This window comes from Spermophilus citellus (genome assembly GCF_964194105.1).
Source record: "Spermophilus citellus genome assembly, chromosome: 14".
NCBI classification, from domain to species: Eukaryota; Metazoa; Chordata; class Mammalia; order Rodentia; family Sciuridae; genus Spermophilus; species Spermophilus citellus.
In genome coordinates this window covers 71,527,307-71,540,114 of record NC_138194.1, presented here as the reverse complement: position 1 = coordinate 71,540,114, position 12,808 = coordinate 71,527,307, and the positions used below count along the sequence as shown (strand labels likewise).

The 12,808-nt window shown below is 37.3% G+C and overlaps 1 protein-coding gene across 20 annotated transcripts in view; it reads right to left on the bottom strand.

The window, feature by feature from the left end:
• RIMS2 (regulating synaptic membrane exocytosis 2) overlaps positions 1-11,992 on the bottom strand; it is a gene marked incomplete at both ends in the record, with an annotated part of 602,684 nt that extends 590,692 nt beyond the window's left edge. For all 20 annotated transcript variants that reach the window (XM_081266168.1, XM_081266157.1, XM_081266187.1 and 17 more), the window contains one exon: positions 11,817-11,992. In XM_081266168.1, the coding sequence (XP_081122294.1) occupies positions 11,817-11,992 (176 nt within the window). The remainder of the gene's footprint in view (positions 1-11,816) is intronic.
• Positions 11,993-12,808: the final 816 nt, after the last annotated feature.

Below are 12,808 nucleotides of genomic sequence, written 5' to 3'. Positions count from 1 at the left end.
GTTTAGGGACTCTAAGTGACTTCTTCAAGATAACGGAGCTTGTAAATGATAGAGCTGGACCTCTAATCGAGACACCTAAATCTTGTTTTCTATCCCCTATCCAAGGCCATAAATGAAAAAGCCTTTTTCAGCATAAAGAGACTTCATATTTCATGTGCTATATTGTAAGCACTAGTTAATACAAATTTTCAAAATGCAAAATTTTGAAAATAGTCTATTTGTACCTAGCCTTCAAAAATATTTCTTGCTGCATAAGTTTTTTTCTCCATTTCACTATTTTACACAAACATGTTTCTTGTCTATTTTGAATTCACTGACCTAGAAGTTAAGAGCATCAATGCTATTTTTCACTAAAATTCATAATATCCACAAAGCAAATAAGACAAAATTTTTAAAATGACTTATAAATAATTATCCAAGGCATTACGTAATATTTTTAATGCCAATCCTATCAATCCTGAGGTAGTTACATTTTTCAGCAAAATTTCTGGTTCTTTCTCTATACATGAAAAAATTATAGTTCCCTCTACCTTGAATTAAACAGGATCAGGTAACTTGCTTTGGACAAAAAAATGTGAGCAAAAGTTGTATACATATTTCTGAGAAGAAACTACTTGCAATTCTTCAGTCTCCCTTTTCATCTGCTCACAATATTCCAGAAAGCAGCTTCTCTCAGAATGAGAATGACATGGACAAACAACCCAGAGAAAATATGTAGCATGTAAAAGAAATAAACCTACATTGTTTTAAGATAATGGATAGTTGGCCTACTATAAGTTTATTGCCCGTACACTCCAAATACACCCTTCTCTGCCCTATTTTATATGGACTCATCATTTCTCCTTTGCCAGTTGGCACAATGTTGAGCTTTGTCAGTAGAGGGAGCCATAATGACATTGAAGGAAGAAGGGGTGTCTTCCACATTTTGTGCGTTTTATTGTTTTTGCTGTATAGTTCATAGCTGCCTGGAACTTAAGGGCTACTTCAGTAGTACTAAATCTCCTAGCATATATCACAGATCCCAAAAAAACATCTTTCCAGCAAGTTTTTGTGGCATACCAGCAGGCAGTTTCTCAGTAAGACTGTCTGGCACCCTAATAGTTTTCCCACTGTTTCCTGAGCATCCCAGCAAGCATATCAGCAAGTCCCACCAAAAAACCTACACATGATTTCCTGCTTGCCTGTCCCAGTCTGTGGCAGCATAGGTGCTGCAGTCACACCCTCCGATAAGCCATGGAGGAAGAAACTTCTTCCAAATTTGTTTCTTTTGTGGGTAGTCTGCCTTAGCCCTAGAAGAGAAGGCTGCTCCCTGCCTCAGTTAGTCCTTTGCATTAAAATGTCCTTGTTCAAATTACTATTGTAGTTTCTATCTTCTGACTGGACTCTGACATTTAATCTATACTAACATATAAAACTATACATTGCAATATGAATTGACATTAATTTTTTTTTCTTTTTCTACTTTATTTCAGTTACTTCCAATGTTCATACACCTAGGTCAAAACAATTGATTAGGACTGGGATTGTGGCTCAGCGGTAGAGTGCTTGCCTCACATATGTGAGGCCCTCGGTCCGATCCTCAGCACCATAAAAAAATAAACAAATAAAAACAAAGAAAAAAACAATTGATTATACTTTACATTTTAAATCTTCTAATTACATGACACTTTTAGCTAGTAATTACAGGAAAGAGAAGATAATATACTTTATTGTGAGGAAAGAAATAACTGTTCAACCAAACATGTCAAGCAAAACCATATTCTTGTGAAAAGATTAAATCCAAATCTTTCCTTACTTGTATTACAATATAAACTTTACTCTGAGTCTTTAAAATGACCATCTAGATAATGAAAATGTTGCATTTGTGAATATTTCAATGACTTTTCACTGTTAGTCATGTGGTAAAATTATTTATTCCTCACCCTATAAAAATAAATAAAATTATCCACTAAAATGGCTACTTAGGGAGAATACTTAAGTGTTATGTGCAGAATGCAGGACAATTCATTCACACTTCTTGCCTCCAATCCCTCCACTCCAGTTAGATCAACATTTTAATTCAGGAAGAAAGTGTTAAATTAATAAGAAGTGATGAGCTTAATTGGCAGTTAATTTGAAGATGATGTATCATAAACCCAAGGATTCAGTGAATCAGACAAAGGGGAATGAAGGGAAGGGAGGAGGGATGGGAATAGGAAAGACAGTAGAATGAATCAGACATAACTTTCCTATGTTCATATATGAATACACAACCAATGAAACTCCATATCATGTACAACCACAAGAATGGGATCCTAATTAGAATAAGTTATACTCCGTGTACGTGTAATATGTCAAAATACACTCTCCCATCTTATGTATCTAAAAGAAACAAATGAAAAAAAATTAAAATAAAAAAGTATACTGTAAAATTTTATTTCACAGATGTAATTCTGGAATTTGTGTCTCAGATAAAAAATACATTGTAAAAACTAAATAATATGGGAATATATAAAAATATATCCAAACTTATTTCTACTGGAATAAAAAAATGTGAGGGAATAATTCCCCCCCAAAAAAATTATGTTCTGAACTATTCCCAGAAATATATAAATATGTTTCTTTTCATGCCAAGCAGAAATTTATAGATGACTAAAATTAGAAGAATCTACAGAATTGTAAGAAAATAAATGTGCATTCTTTTAAGCCACCAAGTTTGTTAAAAAAAAATTAATGCAAGTAATACTATGAATAAACTTGGAAGATCTAAGTCTTATTTACTGATGAATGTGACGATGTCCTTTCAACAGGTATTAAAATTTGGGGGCATTTAAAGAGTATTTATTGCAGGAATGTTGGCACACACCTGTAATCACAGCTACTCCAGAGGCTGAAGCCGGAAGATCACAAGTTCAACACCTGTGTGAACAACTTAGTGAAATCCTGTCTCAAAACAAAAATTTAAAAAAAAAAAAAAAAGGGAAAGGAAAAAAGTGGATGGGAAGGAGACTGGGGATATAACTCAGTGGTAGAGTGCCCCTGGGTTCAATCCCTAGCACTGAGAAATAGAAAGTATTTATTGATGAAATTGATATTCTCCATAGTTGTCAGTGTATTCCTCTCCTAACTTATTTATTTTAACACTTATGTGATGCTTATGATATGCTAGACCTTCTTCTAAGGACTTTACAAATGTAAACTCAATTCTCAAAGCGGTCTCTAAAATAGGTGTTACTATTATGCCCATTTTGCAAATAAACACAGTAAGATACACAGATACTAAGTAACAGTGGAATTCAAACCCAGTCTGTCTGACTCCAGAGTCCAGACACTTGAGCACTATATGCTCTTACTGTTTGCCATAAGACTAAATAAATGGCAATGTAAGGGAAAGAAAATGGGTTTGGGAGGTAGAAAGATCTAAGTACAAATATCTAATTCCAAATCAGTATTCCTCCACTTAAAAGCATCATGACTTGAATCCTAGTATAAGTAGACATTGAATGAATGTTAGTTCCCTCATTCAAGTCCTGCTACAAGATTACAGATACATTCAAATTCAAACAAAACCTTGTATGGAACACACTTAGAATAAAAACTAAATACAAGAGAAAGGGAGCGGGGTAGGAGGTTATCAAGGATGGTGAATGTGGTAGACATCATTATCCAAAGTACTTGTATGAAGACACAAATTGGTGTCAACGTATTTTATATACAACTAGAGATATGAAAAATTGTGTTGTATATGTGTAATAAGAATTGTAATGCATTCCGGTGTCATTTATTTTTTTAAAAAATCAATTTAAAAAAAGGAAAAATAAATAAATACTAGTCCCATGTTCCTGGATTTCCCCTTTTCTTTCTCCCATTTCTACATGTTCCTTCTCAGATCCTCAGCTGAGACAACCTATGGTACTACAGAATTTCCTTTATGGGTACTCTAAATTCTTACTATATCAACAAAAATAGACTGAAACTTTACTGAAAAACTGAAGGGAAAAAACTTAAGGAAATTAAGCATGAGATATAGGTATTACAAAATCTCTTTAATTTAAGGTAGCCTTAGCCATAGATTACCTCAAATGAAACACTTTATTTACACACACTGACTACTTCATTTCTTTAGCTTAACTACGTTACGTCAATATTGTTAAATAAACTTGAGGACTTGATCACTAATGACATGGAAATATTCTTTATTTCCTTTATCACCCAGAAATTCAACTTCATCAGTTGTATTCCAATCGCTGAGCCTTCATTCTAAAGATTTATGTTTTCAAGGTTCATACCCTCTGAATCAGCTATTTAAATATCTATACTCAAATTTCTCTGATTTTAAATTGTTTCTCTTTTGGAACTCACCTATAAGATGATCCAATTTCAAACATTCTCTCTGAGGATCCATTTAGCTTTCTAGCACCACAATACCACCATTATTATTGTCCAAGAAATTTTGTTATTGCTGGTTTCTAAAATGCTAACTATTTCAAATAGAAAAATAAACCAATGATAAGGAAAAAACAAAACAGTGTTTAACACTAGCAAAAAGGTTTAATTTCTCAAATTCTGGAATACATAATAACTAAATGAAAAGTTGATGGAAATAATATATATTAAATACATTTTGTTCTCATTGATTTCATTTGTTGGCCACTGCTTGCTTGTTAGTTTAATTAAAATACCACACACCATAACCAACAGCTCTCATGGCCAAGAGAAGTAACTTCTTCCAAGTATGACCCCAAAACAATCATTTCTTAAGATATTGGCAGCTATTTTGTATAAGAACACGAAGACCTAACCCAGTTTTCAACAGGTGGAAACATGAGCTGTTTGCTGGCATATGAGGTAATTACTATCATTTTTCTAATAGTTTGCTTCCCAGACACATAGATGAAAAATATTTTAATATACGTAATTCCTTTTAACCCAAAGCTGTGTTTAGCATGAAATAATCAATATTTTATTAACATATTTTTTTCTGTCAAAAATGAATTTTATGGTAGAGATGGCTAGGAAGTCATAAAAATTTGTATTTTCATTTCATGGAGCTGTTGCTGTGGAGCAGCTGCCTGACTCTGGATTAGCTTTTCCAGTTCCCCTTGCATCTAGATGGGTTCATCTGACTATGTTTTGGTGGATAACTACTCTCATCCAGGCCCATTAGACTTTACATGAATAACATATGTGTTTATATGAATACTTACATGTGTTAAGAGACTTCAAATTATGTAACACATATAAAATTTGATAGGTTTTGCTAAATAGAGGGTCTGAATAAGTGCTGCTTTAAACACACGAGAAAGATGGCATTCTTTGTCCCTGTTACGACATTTTTTTCTTCCAACCAAGTTTATGTTCAGTTTACATTACTGTGATTAACATCATGTTAACTAAAACAAATTCTCTGTAATTTTCTTTTATTTATTTAACTTTGAAGAAGCTTTAAATATCTGTGCAATGGTTAACTCCAAAAGTACTTCCACAGTACTAAATTTTCTTTGATCTCTCTTCAGTGATTGTCTGGTCTAAGCTAACTAAAGTCTTAGTCATAAAATTCATAAATACACAATTTACAAGGAAGGTGGATGTCATCTGCATGGTGACTACTGGACTGTTCCATGTGTTTGTCTATTTGAGCCATTATACTAAAGTACCATAAACTGCATGGCTGATAAACAACAGAAATTTATTTTTCATAGTTCCAGAGTCTAGGAATTCCAAGTTCAAGGTGGTGGTGACACATTCATTGTATGATGCAGACTTTCTTCCTGGTTTATAGGTCACTCTCTTACCATAACCTCACATGGTACTAGGATAAAGGAGCTCTATGGAGCCTTTTTGTTTTAAATAAGGGCACTAATCCTATTAGTGAGGGCTCTGCCCTTGTGTCCTAGTCACCCCCAAAATGCCCTACCTTCTATTACCATCACACTGGGGATATAGGTTTCAACTTATGACTTTGAGGGACACAAACATTCAGTCTGTAACTTAATTACAACAGAGATTTTGTTGTTGAAGGTGCACAGAACAACAAAATAAGAAGGATGTGAGCATCACTTCAATCTGTGAATTGAACAATACCAATGCATTAAACATCATTGTGGTTATTCTGCTAATTATATTGCTTGTGTACTTTCCCCCTAGTTTTAAGCAGCCTGGAAACTAGATACAGGATGCTTGAAACTGCCAAGCCATTTTTCCTTTCTAGAACATAAAGAAAAGAAAAGAAAAAGTCATTGACAGACAAAGAATGTCATCTTTCTCCTATGTCTAAAGCAGCATTTATTCAGACCCTCTATTTGGCAAAAACTAACAAATTATGTAGTGTTACATAAAAATATTAAATGTTTATAATATAAAATTATCTAAAACTTAATTCTAAAACCTTTAAAAAGCATTTAGCTAGCAGTATGTTGTACAGAAAATATACATTAGAGCTTCTGATATGAATATATAATATAGATATAATAAATGCTCATAATATATAAACTGTATAAAAGTTGCTAATTCTTGCAAAACTAATACTATCTAGTTGCCTTCAATTTTTTTCCTCTGTGTGTCCACTTTTTTTGATACTGTAGATTTAATCCAGAAGCCCTCAACCACTGAGCTACATCCCCAGCCCTTTTTCATTTTTTATTTTGAGAAAATATCTCACTAAATTAATGAGGGTCATGCTAAGTTGCTGGGGCTGGCCTCAAATTTGTGATCCTCCTGCCTCAGCCTCCCAAGCCTCTGAGATTACAGATGTGTGCCACGGAGCCCAGTTTGCCTTCGATTCTTAGGTAACAATATTAGAGAAGAAGTATGTGAGATACTGTATCACAACTGAGTCTAAACTTTCCCCTTTGGATCATACTACCTCCAGTCATAACTATGGAACTTCTCACCTCAAAACTCAATAAAATTTATCTCCTTTTCATAATACACTTTCTAAGACCCTGCTTAGAAATAATTCAGCATGCTAATGAAAAGAGAAACACAATCTTCACCAATTTCAACATGTTATTTCCATGGCTAATCTCCTGTCTATATTCTTTTTAAAATTTATTTATTTATTCTACTTTGTTATATATGACAGCAGAATGCATTTAAATTCATAGTACACACATAGGGCACAATTTTTCATGGCTCTGGTTGTACACAAAGTAGAGTCACACCATCCATGTCTTCATACATGTACTTAGGGTATTGATGTTCATCTCATTCCACTGTCCTGTCTATATTCTTAAAATACATTCACATCTCCAAAACTCCATTAGAGGTGATGGAGGAATATATACAAGGAAGGAAATTTATTGCAGTTAAACCTAATATAAAAAAGATTGTGTGATAGTTTAAAATATCCAAAGGATGAAACAAAACCAGAGGGTAAGAAATTCACTGCAACTATTATCAATGGGAACAGAGAAAATTTGATAAGAGAGGCCAGGAGTTTTGAAAAATTATATGGCATGAACTACACAGAAGAAAAAAGTTTTAAAAGCTATTAAGTAGAGTTCTTCCAAGTATGAATGGATTCAAGGAGCCCTGACCTTTCTCCTTCTCCCCTTTTTCCTTTGTCCTCTTTTCTTCTTTCTCCCTTTTCATCATTTTACCATTACTCTACTATTTGCCATCCCAACCCACTATATCCCAAGTTGTAATTATATCCAAGTTCTAATGATTCATATGTATTTTATAAACTCTTTAGAATAGCTAAAACAATAAAAGAAGTCAGTTCACAACTGTTCCCTAAGAGAATACTGGTCCTAAGACCAGAGTTCAAAGAGCTAAACCATCCTTGAGATGAGCAGACACAGGTAAATTTTTATTATTTTATATTGAGATTCTGTCTTAAAATAAAAAATAAAAAGGGCTGGGGGATATAAATCAGTGGTTAAGCACCCCTAGGCTCATTCCCCAGTACAAGAGGAAAGGGGAAGGTGCGTGGCTAGAAACAACTTAAATACCCATAAATATGATAATAAAGAAATTACAGAAAGTTCATCAAATGAGATATTATGGTCATTAAAATGTATAAGACTGCTATATATTAACAGAATTTGTTTTTATATTTACATAAATACATACATGTGTACATACATGAAAACATGTCTACACACACACAAATAGATATACAATATTTGATGTATATATATGCCTACTCTTATGCATAGAATATCTCTTGAACATTAGGTTAAGCAAAATAGCCAAACTCAGAAAGTCAAGGGTAGTAGGTTTTCTCTCATATGTGGAAACAAGAGTGAAATAGAAAAAGAAACTTGGGGGATGGATCTTATGAAAATCAAAGGGAGATCAGTAGAAAAAAGGGACTAGGTAGATGGAGGGAGAATGGAAAGGACAGGGGAAATTCTGAGAAATAATATTGGCCAAATTACACTGTTATATACTATACATGCTTGAATATGTAACAATGAATTCCACCACTATGTACAACTACAATGCATGAATAAAAAATAAGGAAAAAATATCTCAAGCATGAACCTCTTAAGACATGCACATTTATTTAAAAATTATGTGTATGTTAGTACTGTAAATCTATATATTAAATATTAATGAAGTTTAATTTCTTTTTCAAATAGAAATAAAAACTTTAATACCTTCTTTCTGTATTCCAATAAAGCATCATGTGATACCCTTGAGTATGCACATCTCACTTTGCTTAACACTTAATATGAATATTGAAACACACAGATCATGCAAAAATATTTTCATAAAACAGTTTCAAGCTCTTCCACACATCAAACTCATTTTTTTAATATTTATTTTTTAGGTGTAGATGGACACAACACAATGCCTTTTTTTTTTTTTTTTTTTTTTTTTTTTTGCGGTGTGGTACTGAGGATCAAACCCGGGTCCTGGCCGTGCTAGGGGAGCGCTCTACTGCTGAGCCATAATCCCAGCCCCTCAAACTCATTTTTTATTATTAGTTGTTCAAAACATTACAAAGCCCTCAAACTCATTTTTAACATATTTGTTAAAAGGTAACAGATATGAATTTGGATTTCAGTTTATTTCTCCCTATGACCTCTCAAAATAGATATTAACTTACAACTAAATGAGTACCACTACAGAGAAAGGCCAATTTGGTCACAACCTAAAACTTTCTTAGAAATAGTAATCCTCGAAGAATACTGGTATTTTTCTTACATATCATATTTGTTATTTAATATCCAATACTGATAATATACTACTTATTAAACTGTCAAATTCTTCAAAATGATTTCTCTCTCATTAATATAATTCTGTTATACATTCTATTCTTCTCAACTTCCTTGCCTAATTTTATTTTATTACAAAACATTTTAAACAATATTTAAAACTAAAATTTTAAATATATTATGCTTTAATCTCCAAGTAACATTTTTTTAATATCTTTTAGTTGTCAGTGGACCTTTATTTTAGTTATTTATATATGGTTCTGAGAATCAAACCCAGTGCCTCACGCATGCTAGGCAAGCACTCTACCTACCACTAGGCTACAAACCCAGCTCTCCAAGTAACTCCTTAAAATCAATGTAAAAATAGTTCTGAAATCATATAGCCATTTTGAGGTTAAGATCCCTTTCCAACACTGTTAGGTAGAAATGCAAATAGATATTTTAAATAAATTTATTTTAAATAAATAAATGTAGATATGTAAATACTTATTTTATGGACATAATGTCATATATTTCATGAATATATATTTAGAGAATTTTATGTCTACTGAAATTATGCACATTAAATGCACAAACATATGTATCTTTATAATATGTAGTTTTACATATGTATATATCATATACTCATGCAGCTACCTAAAAAAACCTTTAAAACATTTTCCTATGAAATATACTGTTCATTTTGAATAATCCTAATTCAGTACTCAAAAGTTGACTTAAATTTCTATATGTTAAATAGATGTCTGTAGAATTGTAATGAACTAGCCAATAAACACAATTATGTACCCCACTATTAAAAAAACACATTTTACATTTAAATGTGTGGATCAAAAAGAACTACACCTTAAGCATCATTTTGGCAACAATAGTTTTTAGCAAGTACAACAAAAAGTAAAAATTCATATATTTAAATATAAAATTGTAAGTTTTCAAAAGCTTGGCTTTGTTAGTATCCACAATAAAGTTAAGCAAAGTTAGGAGTGTGTTAAAAATGCTTTTAAAAATAATTCTTTATTCTTTCACTAGTTGAAATAAACTGTTCAAATTGCTTAGTTTTCATACCCCATACCAATTAATAAATAACTTTCCCAAATAAATATTCAAACACAGAAGTTAGCTTTGAAGAAGTAATTCTTAATTTCAATTAATATATCAGAAATACATTTGTTCTCTTAGTCCTTCAATATTTCATGAAATTGTATCTTTTTTCTAATATGAGATTTTTAGTATAAGTTTGCTACCATAAAATACATGAAGTGTTTTTTATTAAAATATGGAAATATATATATATATATATATATATATATATATATGTGTGTGTGTGTGTGTGTGTGTGTGTGTGTGTGTGTGTGTACCACGAAAAATATGTCTTCATAAATGCACGAAATACTGAACTTAACCTGTTTTCTTAAATTTGAGTAGAGGTCAGTGTGTTATTTCCTTCATAGAGGAACCCGACACTTTCAATCGTACGTTTCTATGAAGAATGTGGGGAAAGTATATTTGATGACATAACAAAAGAACGGTCCCACCTTTGATATATAAACTGATCTGGATATATTAAGATACATTAACAAGTTAATGTTACAAGTTAATCTTTCAGTAAACAACTCATTTCAAGCAAAAACAGAAAAAAGAAAAAAGTTGAGTTGGAAAAACACAAAAAGGTTGCACTTGTTTTGCACAATCTCTTTCGTATTAACAGAGAACTCAAATAACCATGAAACATTTAAAAGCAAACCTGTAGTAACAAATCTGTTACACCCAGGAGAGAGCAATCTCAGAGATACCGATAACCCTGCCTGGACAGTTCCCTAGTGCTGAAGTTACACAGCATCTAACCAATGCCTAGGGCTACTTTTCGCCTCCCACCCTGGGCAGAATCCGGGCTGCCTGGACCACGAGCACAAAGAGTAGAACTTCACGAGGTAGGAAGCAAGCCAAATCACAATACTGATACGGACTGGAGTCTCTTCACGATTACACAGATTTACTAGTTGCATATAGGAAGAGCAGCAGAGTGCAGGGTGTTAGCACCCGCCGAGGGGGAGGGGCTGGAAGATGGCGGCGATCGCACACCCACCCGAAACACTACTGAGTTTAGGCCCCTAGCCAGTGCCGCCGCCCTCCTGCCGGCGGCTACCGAGGGCAGCTCCGCTCATCCCGGAGCTGGGGACAAAGCGGCCCCGCAGAGGCGCAGGACAAGGGACCCTCGGCGGCGCCCGCAACACGGGCCGGCGCGCCTCCACCAGGGTCCTGCCAGGGAGCACCTGTGCACGGCCATATTGGATTCCTTGTCCCAGTCACTGCCTCCTGGAGGGGAGGGCGGGAAAAGGGAAACCAGGAGCCTGGGTCCAGCCCCATCCCCACCAGAACCACGGAACTGAACTGGCCGCGGGGAAAGCCGGAGGGCGCCGGGGCAAATTACACAGCCCAAAGACTCGCCACCGTCACCTCAGCCGGCCTCCGCGCCCTCCCTCCGCGACACACACCCCCACGCTCTGACACCCAGAAAGCAGCCCGGGCGGCCGGCGTCGGCTGCAGCCCTCGTGGCCGGGGCGCCGCAGGCGGGAGGGAGGGCGGCGATCGGGAGGCGCCGGCGGCCGCAGGGCAGCGACCGAGGGGGCGGAGGGGCAGGAGGGAGGCGGGAAGATGGAGCCCGGTCCTTACTTGAGCACTGACTGCTCCTTCTCCTCTTCCTTCTTCTGCCGATCCATAACAGCCAGGATGATTTTCCTCTCCTCCTCGGTGAGGTGGCTGAGGTCGGGCATCTCGGGCTGCGGAGGCGGCTGAGAGGCCGCCGGGGTGGGAGCCGAGCGGCCCCGGGGCCCGACTGGAGCCGACATGTTTGGTGGACCTGAACCACCCTAGGGAAGCAGGGAGCCAACTCCACTGGCAGCGGCGGCACGGACGCCGGCGGCTGGGGCAGCCTCCGGCACTGGGACAAATACATACAAATCAATGGCCTTCAATCTGAGGCGACAGCCCCCCTCCCCCAAGAAAGAGCAGGGGGAGGGGAGGGCGACCGCGGTGGGGAAGGGAGGGTTGAGGAGATCGCTTCGGGAAATGTTTCTTCTTCCCGGGGCCAAGGGCTGGCAAGTGAGCGGTTCGGGGAGAGAAGAGCTGGAGGCCCAGAGGCGGAGTGCGCGGAGCGGCAGGGGAGGGTGGTGGAGTGAGGTGGCGGGGACAGCTAAGGGTGGGGTGACTGGAGGGAGCAGGCGGGAGGGCGGCGCGCGGGCCGGGACGCGAGTGTGTCTGGCCGCCGCGGGGGCCGGGGGCGCGCGCGTCGTTCAGAGGGGAAAGGGGTGCCTGCGAACCAGGCCCCCGGGGGAGTTCCGGGAACTTGCTCCGATCGCCGAGAGGCGGCGTTCGGCGGGCCTGTGGGGCGCTGAGGCAAAAGCGGGGAGGGTAGTGAGGAAGCAGGGCGATTTCCCTGAGAAGCAGCTCAGCCGTCCCGCCGGCTGACGCGTCACAGGGCTCCTGTTCGCTCTGAGGGAGGACCCCTCCAGAAACGGTGAAGATCGGGCCGCGGGGCCCGAGGCTGCCGCAGGAGACCTCCACCCCCACCCTGGGCTAGAGTGGAGAAGCGAAAGCCGAGTAGGAATGACAGGGGCTAGTGGCGGAGAGTGTTCTGGCCGAGGCCCTTCCACTGTCAACGTCCG